The following is a 17,719-nucleotide window of genomic DNA, read 5'->3' as shown; positions in this document are numbered from 1 at the left end:
GTTGAATTCCATGTGCTAAGTTTGTAAAGATCACGTTATCGTTTTGGCATATGATATATTTTGCATCTATTAATAAATTATAGCCTCGTTTCGGAGGATTCTTCCGAAAAAGTCCGAAGATGCAGACGGGTTCGTAAGCAGTCGGAAAGCATACTTTCGGTTTGACATAGGCAACATTTTTTGTTTATTTGTTAGTTATTCTTAAACATATTCATGACTATTTGGTCAGAACCGATGCAGTGGTCCATATTTTCAGTAAATAGGAAGTCTCAGCTACAAACTCTGGTTTTCATATAATACTCGTTCGGGTTTTAGTAATGGACCTTTAAACTTGATTCATTATCCCAGCAATCATCATTCTTCTTACTGTTTGCAACAGCCATTAATTATTATTACTTCGTAATATGTGATTTCACTAATAATACTATTGCTTTTAATCTAAAAACTTTTTAAATTTTGGATGAACAACTAAAGATAGACTCCAAGGTCACTCCAAAATCACTGAAAGACTCCACTCCATATTTTGTAGTATGCCCTCCATAGCGTTAACCGGAAGTTAATTGTTAACGTTGAGTATCAATCGTGCAACATCGAGCATTTCCGTATACTCCGGTAAATGCGTAGCATAAAGGCCGAGGTGATCAGATTGCGTTGAGTATAGACAAATATTAATATCGAAAGTAGGCTTTTAAAGGTAAGCTTAATTTATTTTCTCCTATTCTGATCATAAATGATTACTTAGATAAAGGTTTGTGGATCTTGGGGATTTTACTCCATAAACTTGAACATCTATAAATATGCGTTTTATTATTGTAAATATGTAAACATTAACTGTAAAGTTCTCGGGTAGGCCCTATTCCAAACCAGTTTTCAGAAAATGGAAATGGGACTAATGCTTCAACATGTACAATTCGTTTTTATAGATTCATGAGTAGACCTTTAAATTGCCAATAAAAGTACATCGTCTGATTCACGAAATATCGCATAGTTCACTTATTTAAATTTTCCAGACCTCCACGTTACTCATATATGTTGTATCAAATATGACTATATACGTAGTAAACTGTAGCATACAATACACTGACTACAGTTAGGGTTAGGTAATAACTACCACCAATAAGTGAGTGAGTGAGTTGGGTTTTACGGTGAATCGACACAAAATGGTCATATATCGCCGAGACCACCAATAAAATCAGTACTGCATCTAGAGCTAACACGGCCTCTATAAACTCGGCTATTTCCTGTCATTTCCGGAATCACTATTGCTGTCACGTCTACCTACTGACTCTGGTTTAGTGAAATTGACTTAGAAATGATGTAAACTTTGTGACCATGCAAATAACACAAAATGATACGTTTGTAATGAACGCTGTAACAGTTAACCTTAATTCAGTGTCACACATAGTAGCATACATGTAATATAATCTCGATCAACTGACATGGGTGCAAGACATTTTGAACACAGACACTTGGGGTCTGGAACCCCCGACCCCTCCAGCCCAAACTACTACGCACCTGTATATATTTTTATCATCATCATTGTATATCCAGGCACAGACTATAAACACACAAGCAATGTTAAACTTATTTGAACTAATTTGAAAATATATATAATCTCCCACTAGCTTAAAAATACACAAGATATAAATGTTCGCCAGAAATATCTCGCACATCCACCTTGAAAAGTTGTCCCATGTTTACTATTTATGCAACTTTCCCATAGAATTTTGGTGTTCTTTAATACAATACATATTTTTCTTCACGATGATGTTCATGATAATACTTTATCTTCACTGCTGTCAACAAAATACGCGAGAAATATTACAACTGTGAAAATTTTTGTTCCATTTACAAAATCTTTCGACTACGTAAGCTGTGGCTTCCGGCTTCGTACGATAAATACACATCGCGTAATGAATGTGGGAACCAGCTGGTACCAGTTTTCACTGCGCGAAAAATATTTACCATACGAAGCCGGCAGCCATAGCTGACGTAGTCGAAAGATTTTGTAAATCGAGCGAATTTTTTGACAATTGCAGAATTCCTCGCGTATTCTGTTGACAGCACTGAAAATCCAGTACTATCGTGAATATCATCTTGCAGAAAAATATGTACTGTACTGAAGAACATCAAAATTCTATGGGAAAGTTGCAAAAATAGTAAACATGAGATGATTTTTCAAGGTGGGTGTGCGAGATATTTCTGGCGAACATTTATATCTTGTGTATTTTTAAGCTAGTGGGAGATTATATATATTTTCAAATTAGTTCAAATAAGTTTAATATAGTCTGTGTCTGGATATACAATGATGATGATAAAAAATATATACAGGTGCGTAGTGGTTTGGGCTGGAGGGTTGGGTGTTCCAGACCCCAAGTGTCTGTGATTTTGAACGGGTAACACTGGTGAATATTCAAGGTGACGCACAGGGTATAAATAAACAATTATTTGCTGCAGAACAGAGCAGGAAAAATGTATGGCCCGATGATTCGAAATATCCCATATTTAATGTTTTTGCTTATTACATTTTTTTCACAAACATTTCAAAATGTAGATAGGTATATGATAAACATCATACCCATGTATTATTTATATGTATACATTACCAGACAATCAAGTAAGCCCTTTTTCTAACAGAGTCCAGGTCTTTGTTTTTTTCACCAGTCAATATACAACATTCTTATATTGTGTTTATCGCTTGAAAAATAGGTAGATGTAAAAACATATGCTTGTCTAATGTGCACGTAAAGTTAAAGTCTACAAAAATAACTTTTTTCTAATTTTCGCCGGAGGGTTTGTTTTCATCAGCTGATAGACTCTTAAGAGTGACAGGCATTATAGACTGATTCGTAATACATACTCAAGTCTGATAAATTGTGTAAAAGAGGGACGGTATTAATTGTTTTGGAGAAAATGGCATCTAAATACTACAAGTATTGTAATATAGTAAATATCGGTCAACCCAAAAGCATGATACCGGGCCCTGTGGTGTAGAAGCTTTGGTAAATCCAATATATATTTGACAGAACGTTGGCATAGTTTGCAATTTTGTAGATTTTCTGTGGATAATTTAAAATGGTAAGTCCTACAGCTTGGCAAATGGAAAGATCATTTGAACAGACAAACTGGCACATGTTGCAAGATGGCAGACTTTGTGACGTCACTTTCTTGGTGGGGAATGACATAAAAGAAGAAGTGAAAGCTCACAAATTTATCCTGGCGAGCAGAAGTCCTGTATTCTATGCTATGTTCTGTGGCTCACTTGCAGAGTCAAGTAATACCATACAAGTTCCAGATATAGAACCCGAGATATTCCGAGCGTTACTACGGTATGTTTGAACAAATTTTGCACTATATCATCTCCATTAACAGAATTGTTATAATTTAATTTGAGTAAACTTTCAAGAGTATTTTTTTTTTACTGAAAGCCAGTAAATGTTATTTTCATCTATTTCTCTGAATTGAAATTTCACATGTTATCATCTATTTTGAAAATGACAACGGTAACTATTTTATGTACATTAATGTACAGCATTTTAAAATTTAGTCGGGAATGAAAAGAAAGAAGAAGTGAAAGCTCACAAGTTTATCCTGGTGAGCAGAAGTCCCGTGTTCTATACTATGTTCTGTGGTTCATTCGCAGAGTCCAGTAATACCATACAAGTTTCAGATATAGAACACGGGATATTTCGAACATTATTACAGTATGTTTGAACAAATTTTGCACTATGTTATCTCCCTTAATAGAATTTTTATAATTCAATTTGAGTTTTTTTCTGAAAGCCAGTAAATATTATTTTATGTCTTTTTAGCCCACCATCAACAGATGGTGTGATATTCAAATCACTCTGCGTCCGTGGTCCGTCGTCCTTCCGGCCGTCCGTCCTTCCGTCCGTTAACAATTTCTCGTTATCGCATCTCCTCAGAAACTATCGGGAGGATTTTGACTAAACGTTGTCAGAATGATGTATTGGTAACCTAGTTGTGTCCCCCTGAAAATCAGACTGCTTCAGCGATTTTTAAGTGAGTTATGGCCCTTTGTTTATTTTTATAATTTACATAGAATTACATAGGGAAATTTTTTGAAAACCTTCTTGTCCAAAACCACAGGGCCTAGGGCTTTGATATTTGGTATGTAGCATCATTTACAGTGGTCCCCTACCAAGATTGTTCAGATTATTTCCCTGGGTCAAATATGGCCCCGCCCCGGTGGTCACATGGTTCATATAGGGAAAAACTTTGAACATCTTCTTGTTGAAAACCGCAGAGCCTAGGGCTTTGATATTTTGTCGATTTTCCGCACGAGTGAAAATATTTTATATAGCGCAAAGAGGAGCCCTTTACTTCATTTAAATGTATGGAAAAAGTATTATAGGTATTTTAGCTTTGCAAACGATGTGATAATATTCAATGTATTGTTTTTCTTATGAATATTTTATTTTTAAAATGAATTTAAAAGAAAATGGTCTTTTTTGCGTATACTTTATGTCTGTCTATCTACAATTAGATACATAGTTAAGTATGGATAATTTGCTGAAATTTCTTCTGTTTAACAAAGAATAAATAGATTCTTATTAGCCCTTGAAGACCATTGCAAACGGCATAGTAATCTATGTTCATTTAGCTTTTGTTTCATATTAACTTTAGTTTTCTAGGTGAAGAAGAAAATGGTCTTTTTTAAGTATTTTGCAGATGAGTATAGGTTTTTTTCGTTATCGAAAATACTCGATCATTCTCGTATATTTCCGTCAATTCTCTTACGGAAATTAAGCTCCTTAACGGTAAAGAGTAAAGACTGATTTCTTCTCACCCGCTTAACTGCACACATGTGCGGATTTATAAATTAGTCGACGCTCCATAATATGATTTTGTTTACAGCCAATAGTCAATTTTAAACAGCTTGAGGATCGAAATTCAAAATTTCAAATAGAAGAATTTCGTGTTTGCATCTAATTTGGATCTTGCTCGGAGCTCGAAACTGAAATGTTCAGTGTTTTATTCAAGCAAGCATTGAACACCGATTCTGTCGAAAATGGATACTTTAAGAAACTGATTTCGAGCTTGAATTAAATTTCGAGCGTTTAAAAAGAAAAAAAGACTTAAAAGTTTCAAAACGTTGAAATTTGAGGCGGCATATTTTTTGGACAAGTTAGAATTAGAAGGTCGAAATTCAAATTTTTGAAAGGATGACATTGAATTTCACTTACATTGAATTTCGCACAAACTCGGAAATCGAAATTAAAATCAAACGAAATCATCGAATTTCAAAGCAGATTTGAAAAAAGAGCCAGCAGGGAAATTGAAATTCAAATATTTTGATGGGTGCGGTGGTCTAGTGGATACTGCGTCGGCCGCTCAACCCAGGGGTCGTGGGTTCGAGCCCCACTAGGGTCACGACCATGACTTTTCATGTGACACCAGTACTGGCTTTTTCAGGAAGCGGAATCGATAGTGGTTACAATAAGCTTGAAGCTTTCATCACAATCGAGCTAAAACAGATAAGCATAAACTAAACTAAATATTTTGAGCTAGCATGAATTTCTAGTCAGTCGGCATTTTAAAAATAAATAAATTGCGATCTTTAAACTGGCTCTTAATTCAATACCTGCTCGATATTCAGATTGAAATTTGACGTTGATTTTCGAACTTGTTCGACATACAGTGCGAAACGTTGTTCGATTAATGCAAGATCGAAATCCGGCGGTTTCAAATTTGATTACACAAAAAAAAACTATTTATAAAACCTTTATTTCATAATCATGATCATTAAACAAAGTATTATAAAAGCGAGCTTCCATGTGATTGTAAGATAGTAGAAATTATTTTGGCAAAGTGATTGTTCGGTTTTATAATAATGTGTTTGTTAAGAACACCTTTATCAAGGTATTCTGATTAATCTACCAAATACCATTTAGGTTCCGATTAGTCCCAATAGTTCACATGGTTTATATAGACTTATACAGGGAAAAACTTTAAATAAAAATCTTCTTGTCCATAACCTAAAACATTCAAATGTGGACCATATGTATAGTTTTGAGTGGCTAGATGAACCTTGACATGAGTTGACCTTGATTTTGATCTAGTGACCTACTTCACATTTCTCAAGCTACAGCTTTCAAATTTAGACCACATGCATGGACCACATGCTAAGTTTTGTGTACTGAAATGAACTTTGGCCTTGATTTTGACCTTGAGCTAGTCTTAAAATTTGGAAAATTCAAAAATGGCTCAATGGTGGGCGCCAAGCTCACTCTGTGGTCTCTTGTTCTCAATTGAAATTTCCCCGAACACACACACTCAATTGAAATTTCACATGTTATCATCTATTTTGACAACTACAACGGTTGCTATAATTTTATGTGCATTACTGTTTTTCTGATGCCTCTTCTTGAACACTTAGATTAGAAGTAATTAAATTTGGAAAATTTGTTCTATTTTAAAGGTTCATTTATACAGAAGATTGCACAATCAACGAAGACAACGTCATGCCTCTTTTATACAGTGCGAAGAAGTATGAAAACAGCCGGCTTACAGAGAAATGTAAAGATTATTTAAATACCCAGCTTTCTATCGACAACGTCTGTGTCATATTACAGCATGTACACAAGTTCGATGAAACTGAACTAGGACAAAAGTGTCTTGAATTCATTTTTGAAGATGGAGAAAACGTACTAAAATCCGATGGATTTGCTTCTCTACCAAAAGAAGTACTTCAGAAAATTATCGAATCGGATAATCTCAATGCGGACGAATTAAGTATTTACGATGCATGCAAGAGATGGGCCGTTGAACAGCAGAAACAAAAATGTAAGAAACAGAAATATCCCGGAACTGAGCTTAGACAGGAACTAGGAGAAATAGTATATATTATATAAGATTCCCTACAATGTCGTCTGAAACTTTTGCAAAACGTGTAGCCATAGAAGACCTTTTAACACCAGAAGAAAAGGTCAGTGTTTTTCAAAGCTTAGCAGGTGTCGACACCAAAATGCTATTGCATCGGTTTCGTAATACTAATCGTAAACGAGTACGGACACAACACTTAAAATTGTCAAGATCAGATTTAAACTACATCTATGGTTGGAATTATGGTGGCTCTCCAGATGCAATGAACTTTAAAGTGTCCAGTAAGTCTAGGCTTTTAGGCGTGAGTCTGTTTGCGCCGCGTTCGACGGGAACGGTAGAGGGAGAAGTTAGTTTAAAAATTGGAGTTACTACTTTAGCATCTAAAAGTGATCTTAGGATAAACTATCAGCAGTCGAAGTACGTCGAGGATGTGCTGTTTGATCAACCATACACAGTTAAACCAGGGGTGGAATATACAATACATACTTTGCTGAAAGGCGCACAAACATATAGCGGCAAAAAAGGTAAACAGAAGATTTCCTCTGGTGCATTTGATGTGACTATCTTCCATTGTGCTGCAAGTACAAATGGCACTTCCGTAAAAAGTGGTCAAATTCATTCTCTAATTCTAGAAGTATTTACTACTGCCTGAAAACTCAAATTAAACGGACTGGACTCCAGGTTTCGGCTAAAATGATCTTATTTGGTCATATTATCAACATTAGGTCATGGGTTTTTGTTTATAGACTTTAAAAAAAAAGTTAAATCAATAAATAAATTTCTGTGTCGGGAATCGAACACGTGTTGCCTCGGAAATAAAAAATTCCTATAGGAGGAATTCGTACTGAACGCCTATTTATATAAAGCTTTATAATTTAGGCAGTTTACCTCCACTACCCCCTTACCAAGCGCTTCAGCTTAAAATGGAAAAAATAGCATATAAATTTATTTTCATGTGTTTTCATAACAAATTACCTATCAGTAACTAAGTTTCAAAGCCATCTTAAGAAATTAAGCATTAACTATCTTAGAAGTTTCTTTTTTCTTTGTTTTCCGTTCGAATGCGAAATCTTTAAACAGATGTGTCTTATAAAAACCTAGCTCATAACCTTTTGTAATGACATAACATGTGAAATAATAGTCAATTACACTCAAACATTAACTACATTTTCTCTGATACTGAATTCGCCCTAGCTTTATTTGGCTAGTGAGACAAACTTTCTTTGATTCAATTCCACAGTGTTCTAACAGGTGAAAACAGAAAAAAATCATGTTACCTGACGAAAAGGAGACCGGTCGTCCACAAAAAATTTCAACGAGGATGAGTAGCATCAAGTCTAAATATGTCATGTAATAATAACTTCACGTTTTTTGTTTTCTAAACGAAACCGACTGTTTGAGAATATCCACGCCTAAACCAAGCAGCAGTATTCAACTGTGACTCTAGTAAGATTTCGCGGGTGTGCAAAAACTCTTAAAAAGGCGATTTTAGTAGCATTTCATCCCTCCTTTTTTGCACTATCTTTTTATAGTGAAGTGGTTTGAGAATAATCTACGCGTAGTCTCATGTGCGGTAAATTACTTAATGTTCTATAAAAGTTGAAATCCACGAATTTGTATCCCCATGAAATACCCGCTTTGACCAAACACCCTCGAAATTAAATGATTCCACAGCATATACTTTGTTAATCATCACTTTGAATTGAGTCATGAATTTCAAAACTAATGTCTGTCTTATCTTGTTTTACTCACTCCGATGATTTATGTATATTCTATGTAAAACTGTCTCAAATGGCATTGTTTATAAAGAAGGTTAATATATATTTAGACATATTTTTTTTTTTTTTAAATTGTAAAATGAAGTAAAAAATCAAGATTTTGAGGTTTCTCCCATATATATATATACTTACATTTCAAAATGACCTGATACAAGGGCCGAGTGGTTGAGGTCGCTAGCTTCAAATCACATGTCGATGTGGGTTCGAGCCTCATTCGGGGCGTAGAATTCTTAATGTGAGGAAGCCATCCAGCTGGCTTATGGAAGGCCGGTGGTTCTACCTAGGTGCCCACTCGTGATGAAATAATCAAAGCTGGAGAATCGCCATATGACTCGAGGTTCATAACAAGATGACGGCGTCCATACAAAACCTCGCCCTACTCATGAACTGGAAAATGCCTACTATGAAACTTTTCATTTGTTTCCCGATCGGCCAGGTTTGTGTTCATGGCAGTCAAACCTTGATCGTACGATAGCTTATAGCGTTGACTGTGCAATAAATGTTGTTACTATGGAAAGGTAAAAGGTCCAATATCATAATCGAATCCAGGATCACTAAAGTATTGAACAGAACTCAATCAAGAGTTGATAATATATGAAAACCACCGTTCAGCCATTTAACATATTGTACGAATTTTACCAAGCGGGTCACTTTAGAAAAGGTTTAGAAACGGCTAGCATAGAGGCAGCTATTTTATTGTTTATTATGTTGTTTAGGTATTGCTTAACTACTATGATTAGTTTTTATAGTTTCCTGAGTTTAAAATGAAAAAAACAACAACAACAAAAAAAATCATGGCAATTTGTTTATCATTATTATTATTATTATTATTATTATACCAGATTTATATAGCGCCCTTTTCATTATAAACACGTTCAAAGGCGCTTTACTTTCGTTCTGGTGAATACTTTTTACTAAACTTAAAAGAAACAGTTCGGTTAAATATTTAAAAATAGATTCATTCCGCCATTGTTGTTATTACCGTTGCCATGGAAACCATGGAAACGCTATGGATGACATTATGATAAAAATGAAAACGTTCATAACTTTCTCATTTTAAGCCAAATTTGAAAATTCCTTCACTGCCTGAAATGATTTCAGGATAAGTACACTTGGTAGCTGACAGAATGAGAATTCGAGCAACGTCGCATTTCCCTTTAACTGACAAAGCTGAAATACTTCAGAAACCAACAAAACAAACCTACGACGCCAACATTCAGTTTGAAAACGCACGATAATTGCAGGATGATTTAGATTTTTCACAATTATCGTCTAAACCCTTAAGAGTATTTATAAAACAAGGGTGGAATGTTAAAGAAATAGAATGTTAAAGGATAAAATGCAAATCTCGTAGAACAAGTAAGTAGTCAAATGTTTGAGCACTGGTTTTGTGTTTGAACGACAAAAGTATGTCTTTCTATATGCAGATATATATAAATTGACTTTGTGCTGTCTGTCTGTCGTATAAGTTTGTCAAGACTCCTCAAATTCAGAAGTACGAAGCAAAACTACACAAAATTACGGCTCCTGCTTAAATGAGAATTAATGAGAAAAGTAAATTCTTTTAGGAAACCGGTTGTGTTATCAAGAAGACAATAATGATATTATTTTGTTATATTTCGGCTATCATTGGAGCCACTCTTATGGTACTAACAATGCAGTGACATCAACCCACCCCACACCCACAAAACTGATCGTGCAAATAACGGTTGCTGGAGTACCGGCTTTGAAGTAACTGTTCTATGCACAAATAGTTTTAATGGGGAGTGAGCAGTAGAGCATGGGTAGTTTCACTCATATTTCAGCGCTATATGGTGCTACCACAGAGTCTTTGTTCAAATCCCAGTAACACAAATATATAGCTCTTGTTCCGATTGGATCATAACGCACGGTCAGTGCTAATCTGTGAGACGAAAGGCTGACGGAAGGCTATGGTAAATGATATAGAAAAATAGTAGAATATATAAAACTGGTCAGTCTTTCCATACATTTTGATATTTAAATAAGATATTTTATTTAATTTATTCTCGAGTTTTGATATGCTTGTAGTTTAGTAACATTAAAAACTATATCTATGTCGGGTCTAAATTAAACTATTGTGGGTGGTGAAAAGCTATATATAACTGTATGCATTTAGATTAGAACTTATTTCTTTTATGATTATTTAACTATTGTTGAAGTTGTTTATTTAAACTTAAAAAGAACAGTTGAAGAACATATCATTAAGTGTTTTACTATTGGAGTGGAAAATTCTACCATAATGCAGTAGTTATGTCTAATATTTCACCGGATGATCGGCTTGTTTTCTATAATAATTCTTACTGATATATGAACCCTTGTTTGTTGTTCGAATTTCAATGGATACGAAATACCGTGGGAATGATTTATCATTGACAAATGTATTCTATGGAATCCCGGTGCGACATGTTTTTTTGCTGTTTGATATTTGCTTTTTGCTTTTATTTTTTTGCTAACCTAAGCCAAAGGCTAAAGGTGAGCTATTGTGATCGCTCACCGTCCGGCGTCCATCGTCCGTCTGTCCGTCCGTCCACACTTTCTTTTAAACAACATCTTCCCCTAAACCATCAGGCCAATTTTAATGAAACTTTACAGTGATGTTCCTTGGATGGTCTTCTTTAAAAATTATTCAAAGAATTGAATTCCATGAAGAACTCTGGTTGCCATGGCAACCGAAAGGAAAATTTTTAAAAATCTTCTTGTCCAAAACCACAGGTTAAAGGGCTTTTATATTTGGTATGTAGCATCATCTAGTAGTCCTCTACCAAGTTTGTTCAAGCTATTTCCTTCGGGTCAAATATGGCCCCGCCCTGGGGGACACATGGTTTACATAGACTTATATAGGGAAAAACTTAAAAAATCGTCTTGTCTGAAACCAAAAGACCTAGGCCTTTGGTATTTGGTATGTAGCATTGCCTTTTGGTCCCCTAACAAAATTGTTCAAATTATGTCCCCGGGGTGAAAAGAGGCCCCGTCCCGGGGGTCTCAAGTTCTACATAGACTTAAAAAGGAAAAAGGACAAAAAAATGTTTAAACCTACAAATCTAGAAATACTGTAGCTGTTTTTGACTAAAGACTCTGAAAATTTATACCAACGAATCACTGATTTCATGGCACATAGAAAAGATATGTACTGCGTTTGTCACGTAATAAAATCAATAAAGGTCATAATTTTTGTATATTCATATCAATATTATGAAAGATTAATCATGATTCATTGATAAAGCCATTGACAGTCAGTCGGTCGATAAAGTAAACCGAAATTAGATATTAACTTTGGGCTGTTGAAACTTGAATAGACAAATCAATATCAAAAGTAGGCGGTAAGTTTATTTAATTTTCTCTTATTCTCATGCTTCTGCATGTTGTGATCAGAATTATTTCACTTATATAAACGATACCGAGCTTACTAAGTAAACAATAACTACAATTGGTGCTTATTTCAGCCCGGGAGAAATACTTACAGTTAATAGATGCATATCTAGTATATATATATGTTCATATATATTAGGTGCTCCGTTGTTAATGTCGTTGATTTTGAATCACTTTCCCCTCATCTATGTGGGTTCTAAACCTTTTTAGGAATGTAGAATCTCTCCAGATAATGAAGCTATCCCGCTGACTCTACGCTAGATTGGTGGTTCTACTCGCTTCACGACACCGGAAGGGTACTTCGGGTCTTCCTCCACTGTCAAAAGCTGGAAAAGTCGCCATATGATTTAAGCTCTGCCGTTGTGACTATAAAGCCAACAAAAGATACCCCGGTATTACAACTGATAAATATGTTATTATAATTACATAACTATTTGTTTTCAAGATAAATATGTAATCATAATTACTTCCCTATTTGTTTCTATGAGAAGTGGAACGTTTCATCGTAGTTTAGTACATAGTTATAATATACATTTTAAAGCAATTTAAAAGAATTAAAGGGCCCTATTTGCTCCTGGCAATACAGAAAACTCGTTTTTCCAGGACATTATAGACCCGTCAAACAATGTGTTTGACCGATAAACTAATGCACACGTAGGAAGTACAAAAACAGTGCGTAATAATAGTTGTCATAATATGATGATGCAATGATACCCATAACAAATGTATATGTAAAACGTGTTTTTATTGGCAACGAAGGCAATCGTTCTTTTCCCAACGAGTATTTTACATTCAAACAAGCTATCAGCCCAATAGAAATGAAATTTAACAACTACTACAATTTGATATATTGACAGTGTAGGTAAAGATCCCGCTGCAAAGTGGTAGCGTTTCAGGAGACGATAAATATGTAATGATTTTCTCTGTTATAGTAATGGCGAGTCCCTTGGAACAAAAGTCCTTAGAACTAGTTTTTTGTTAATAGTATCTAATATGGTAAAATAAAATGGCTGACTAAATTTCAAGTTGCATAAAACCAGTAAATGGTTACGCCGAGTCAAAACCCCGTATGTGCACCCTTCTGTAAGAGGTAAAAATCCTGAAAGTGAGAGACGGGTAATGTTTAGACAGAAATGAGCGGGAAATTTTGCATATATCATTTATTAGAAAAATATTTTGTGACAAATTTCAGTTACGGATTTGGATTGACACCGTCGATATACTTGAATATTTTTCCAGCTATATTTGATATAACTAATATATAATGTCATAAAATCTAAACCTTTGGTAGCTGATGATGTTAAGCCGTGTAATTTGGTGAATTCAATTAATATTTGATACACCTTGAAACTTTTTTCAATTTTTTAGATTTCCCTGAACCTACACCTGTCAGTTATCTAGAATGTCAAGTCCAACGATAACTTCAGCTTGGCAAGCTAAACGAGCGTTTGAAGAAACAAACAGGCACATGTTACAAAATGGTATACTTTGTGACGTCACGTTTTTGGCGGGAAGTAGCAAGAAAGAAGAAATGAAAGCTCATAAATTTATCCTGGCGAGCAGAAGTCCTGTATTTTACGCGATGTTCTGTGGTTCACTAGCAGAGTCTAGCAATGCAATACAAATTCCAGATATAGAACCGGTGATATTCCGAGAGTTATTAAGGTATGTTTTAACAATATGCTATCTGAAATAATGAACTTTTTTGTAATTCAAGTAGAGGGAAAATGATTTTTTTTCAGAAAGCCAGTATGTATTCATGTAATTTTATTATCTGTAATACGACATTTTTTCTGCGATTCTAAGAAACACATAGAAAAGATTGCCAAAGCCAACACCACTTTGTTGCAGGGTACTAGTTGCTTTTCCATCCTTTTCTTTATATTAATTAGGCAATCATTTTTGTTGATAATAAGATATTAAAATGGTTTATTGTAAGGCCAGACTTCCTCAATGCAGTAAATTTACTGTCATATATAGATTTTTCCCTCCTCTTGTGGATTGTTTTTTTTTTAATCTGAGAAAAAAGAAAGAAAAGAAAAGGAGAAAACTCTGGCCTTAGGCAACATTCTATTTAAAGTGTTTATGTTGTTGCCTTATTGGTCAAGGAAACCATATATTGAACTTTTTGCGCTAAAGATATTTTGCACGAGTAAACAGAAACTTTGGGGTATACATTATATTTTGATATTAAGATTATGATCTTTGTTCTGTTTTAAAGGTTCATTTATACAGAAGACTGCACAGTCAATGAAGACAACGTCATGCCACTTTTATACAGTGCAAAGAAGTATGAAACCAACCGGCTTACAGAGAAATGTAAGGCTTACTTAAACACCCAGCTTTCTATCGACAACGTCTGTGTCATATTACAGCATGTACACAAGTTTGATGAAGGTGAACTAGAAGAAAAATGTCTTAAGTTTGTTCTTGAGAATGGGGATGACGTAATAAAATCCGATGGATTTTCTTCTTTATCAAAAGCAGTTCTTCAAAAAATCATCCAATCAGATAAGCTGAAAGCAGGCGAGTTAAATATTTACGATGCATGCAAGAGATGGGCACTTCAGCAGTGTGAAAAGAAAGGTGACAAACGGGAAATTTTACCTGCTGATTTGAGAGCGAAACTTGGTGATTTGATCTATTTGATAAGGTTTCCTACAATGTCTAATGACGTGTTTTCAAAACACGTGTCTAGAGATCACATTTTAACAGCAGAAAAAAACGTGTCTGTTTTTCAGAGTATAGCAGAAGGTAGCTCAGACAATGTCAAAAATTTCTTTTGCAGCGCCAAGAGAAATGTTTGGATCCCAAATGATAGAATTACAATAAAGAGATGCGACTTGAATACAACTTTATCATGGGGGCAATTAGGACCCCCAGATGCTATAAATTTCCGTGTATCGCATCAGGCTAGACTTTTAGGTGTGAGTCTGTTTTCGCCTAGAGCCGCGGGAACATTGGTAGGAAAACTCAGATTGCAATGTTGCAATTCAATATTATCATCAAAGAGTGATATAAAGATAACGTTTCAGGAGTCAAAGTACTGCAGGGAATTTTTATTTGATAATCCACAGATAGTAGAACCGGATAAAGAATATTCAATTTATGCAGAACTTAAAGGTTCTAATACGTATAGAGGCTTAAACGGTCTGGCGAAAGCTTCCTCCGGTTCATTTTGTGTGTCGTTCTTCAGTAGTGAAAAGAGCACTAACGGCACAAGTGTAGCAGAAGGACAATTTCGGTATCTCATTTTTGATGTGTAATTGTATCTTGTGAGACCCTGACAAAGAAAAATTACAACGTTTGTCAAACAATATGTTTAGAAAATTAAACATAACATCTTACTCACTTCATAAAATTGATTCCTGTAATATGTGATGACTAAATCGTAGTGGAGTGGTGAAACATTATCTTCTGCCGGTTAAATAAACGGAACTTGTTTCTATCAAAGCGAAAAAAATGGCCTTTATTTGCAGCCTCTTTTAAAGGCTGCTCCAAGTACAAATATAGCTTAGATGCTATGCACAAATACTGTAAGATAATCACAGTAATCTATAAACATTTTCGGTTTCTTTTAACAAGGATAGAGGCGTGGTAGTTCTTGTGTTTATCCGACTTAAAAATAAGATAATGTTTGATCAAAAGTGCAGTCATTTTGTTTCCACGGCAGTGTAAAAGAAAAAGGTGCAATTCATTTTATATTTAGATATTTTGTTTTTGCTGTGTTTTCTTATTCTAAAACAATCTATACCTTTTCCAATTAGAGCAAAAGAAACCACACCGCATCCGCCTTAATGCTTTACATCTATAACTTAAAAAAGTGTATAAACTTATACTAAAATTTAAAAGCCTTTTAGGGTATTTGTCAACCAATAAGCACTTAATGGCTGCCTACTCTGTCACCTTTTATAAATTTCAGCCTTATCTTGCCCCTCATCGATGTGGGTTCGATCCTCACTCGGGGCGTTGAATTCTTCATGTGAGGAAGACAACCAGCTGGCTTACGGAAGGTCGGTGGTTCTACCCATGTGTCCGCTCGTGATGAAATATTGCACGGAGGGGCACCTGGGGACTTCCTCCACCATAAAAAGCTGGAAAGCCGCCATATGACCTATAATTGTGTCGGTGCGACGTAAAACCCAACAAAATAAATAAATAAATTTTCAACAGTGGTCCGATTTTAAAAGTTCTTTCAACTTTGTCGAGTGATAGCTTTCATATAAAATCAGTCAAACCGAGTCTGCTATTATTTTGCCTGGTTGCCTCCTACTCTTCAAAGAATGTTCTTGTAGATTTTATTGTAGTAAGTCATTCCTTCCCCTTTAACGTATTATGTAGGTAAGTCATCAGAACGGACAACGGTGGCTTAAACATTTGAACAAATATCTGATCGTCAGTCGAACGTGAGACGTTCATAATGCTTCGTACAAGTGGAATGTATCTGCGAAACGCACATAACACGCAAATTATCAATAAACGAAATACATGTGATTACAAGAGGACCATGATTATCCTATATCGCTCACCGAAGTATCACAGCTCAAATACGTATAGCAAGAAATATTTCTGTCGAATTACTTTGTACATTGGTCTGCATATTTAGAGGAAAGATTTTCAAAGTTTTCCATATTAGGAAAACCAGACCCGTCCCTAGCATCCATGTTTATTTCCGATGCCTAGGCACCCAGACTTCTCCAACTAACTAATTTACTGTAAAAGGATCATCAAAGAAACGTTAATACCAAGTATTATCAACTTCAATTTTAGACGAAATGTTATTTACGGAAAATGTTAAGGTACCTCAGACAGGCGGACGGACGGTGAGAGGTTACAATAGCTCTCTTTAAGCACGCTGTGACTGTGGAGAGTTAAAAATAAAAGAAATACACACATATCGTACACTACATGTCCACTGTCTGACAGTATCCTTTCTATTACATTTTGTGAAAACATTGACTAGGCGGAAATAGTATTCACAATTATTTGACTGGATACTACTGTTCATTCTCATGAAGCAGCAAAAAGGGGCCGTGACATTTTACAACCACAACTACACCGTTTGCTCATTGTCCGTAACCACAACTAAACCATTTGCTCATTGTCCGTAATCTCACTCAGACTTAGAATTTGAAAAAAAGTATTCACCAAACATAATTAAGAGCTTAGAATACATTCCTCAAACGAACTTTTTTTAAATTCAGCGAAACAGCTAAGCTGCTGGCATTCTACAAATATACCAATAATTATCATATATCTCCGAGAGGGTCTTCGGTCAATTTGTCTTTGCAACAACAGTGCTAAAGGTAAGGTCACTATCACATCAACCTGGCATTGTGGACTGCAAATAATGTAAGAATATAAATGTTATATTTTTTTTTCCGTCCGTGGAAATTATTCTATACAAATGTTGTATTATTATTTATATGTTTAACTACAGTTCCCAACTTTACAAAATGGAGAAAGAGGTTAAGCAGTTTATTATGCGCGTATTAAAAAAGGTGGAGTAATCTAAATGCAGATCTTTGTAGAAATAATTTACGGACTATTTCCTTCTGTAATTATCGGAAACAGTACTGAGGATGCAGAACATTATTTTTTAACTCAACTCTGGATTTATGGTTAAATCATAATTCGTTTGTAAACGCAACCCTATTTTGCACATCTCCAAGAGGATCGCAAGTGGATTTGTCGTAGGCACATCA

At 35.1% G+C, this 17,719-nt stretch overlaps 2 protein-coding genes across 4 annotated transcripts; both read left to right on the top strand.

Moving 5' to 3' along the window:
• The first annotated feature begins 635 nt into the window (after positions 1 to 635).
• LOC128546552 (BTB/POZ domain-containing protein 6-like) lies at positions 636 to 15,726 on the top strand. Of its 3 annotated transcripts, none has more exons than XM_053517292.1 (3): positions 636 to 694; positions 13,383 to 13,679; positions 14,236 to 15,726. In XM_053517292.1, the coding sequence occupies exons 2-3, from the start codon at positions 13,417 to 13,419 to the stop codon at positions 15,278 to 15,280; spliced, it is 1,308 nt and encodes a 435-aa protein (XP_053373267.1). In that variant the 5' UTR covers positions 636 to 694; positions 13,383 to 13,416; the 3' UTR covers positions 15,281 to 15,726. The 3 variants fall into 3 exon arrangements, with proteins under 3 accessions (XP_053373267.1, XP_053373269.1, XP_053373268.1); XM_053517294.1 differs by lacking the exons at positions 13,383 to 13,679; positions 14,236 to 15,726 and adding exons at positions 3,055 to 3,329; positions 6,443 to 9,297 and having other exon boundaries at positions 646 to 694; XM_053517293.1 differs by lacking the exon at positions 636 to 694 and adding an exon at positions 6,892 to 7,370.
• On the top strand, positions 6,887 to 7,498 carry LOC128546767 (BTB/POZ domain-containing protein 2-like). The gene has a single exon (XM_053518072.1). The coding sequence runs from the start codon at positions 6,887 to 6,889 to the stop codon at positions 7,496 to 7,498; it is 612 nt and encodes a 203-aa protein (XP_053374047.1).
• Positions 15,727 to 17,719: the final 1,993 nt, after the last annotated feature.

The sequence above is a fragment of the Mercenaria mercenaria genome, chromosome 11 (genome assembly GCF_021730395.1).
Source record: "Mercenaria mercenaria strain notata chromosome 11, MADL_Memer_1, whole genome shotgun sequence".
Classification (NCBI taxonomy): Eukaryota; Metazoa; Mollusca; class Bivalvia; order Venerida; family Veneridae; genus Mercenaria; species Mercenaria mercenaria.
The sequence above is the reverse complement of the archived record's forward strand: the minus strand, read 5'-3'. Positions and strand labels throughout refer to the sequence as shown.

What these genes read in the sequence shown, in the direction of transcription:
- LOC128546767 (XM_053518072.1), top strand. Translation starts at nt 6,887, where the DNA reads ATGTCGTCTGAAACTTTTGCAAAACGTGTAGCCATAGAAGACCTTTTA.
- LOC128546552 (XM_053517292.1), top strand. Translation starts at nt 13,417, where the DNA reads ATGTCAAGTCCAACGATAACTTCAGCTTGGCAAGCTAAACGAGCGTTT. An exon ending in ATATTCCGAGAGTTATTAAG is followed by an intron (nt 13,680 to 14,235) that starts GTATGTTTTAAC and finishes TCTGTTTTAAAG; the next exon opens with GTTCATTTATACAGAAGACT.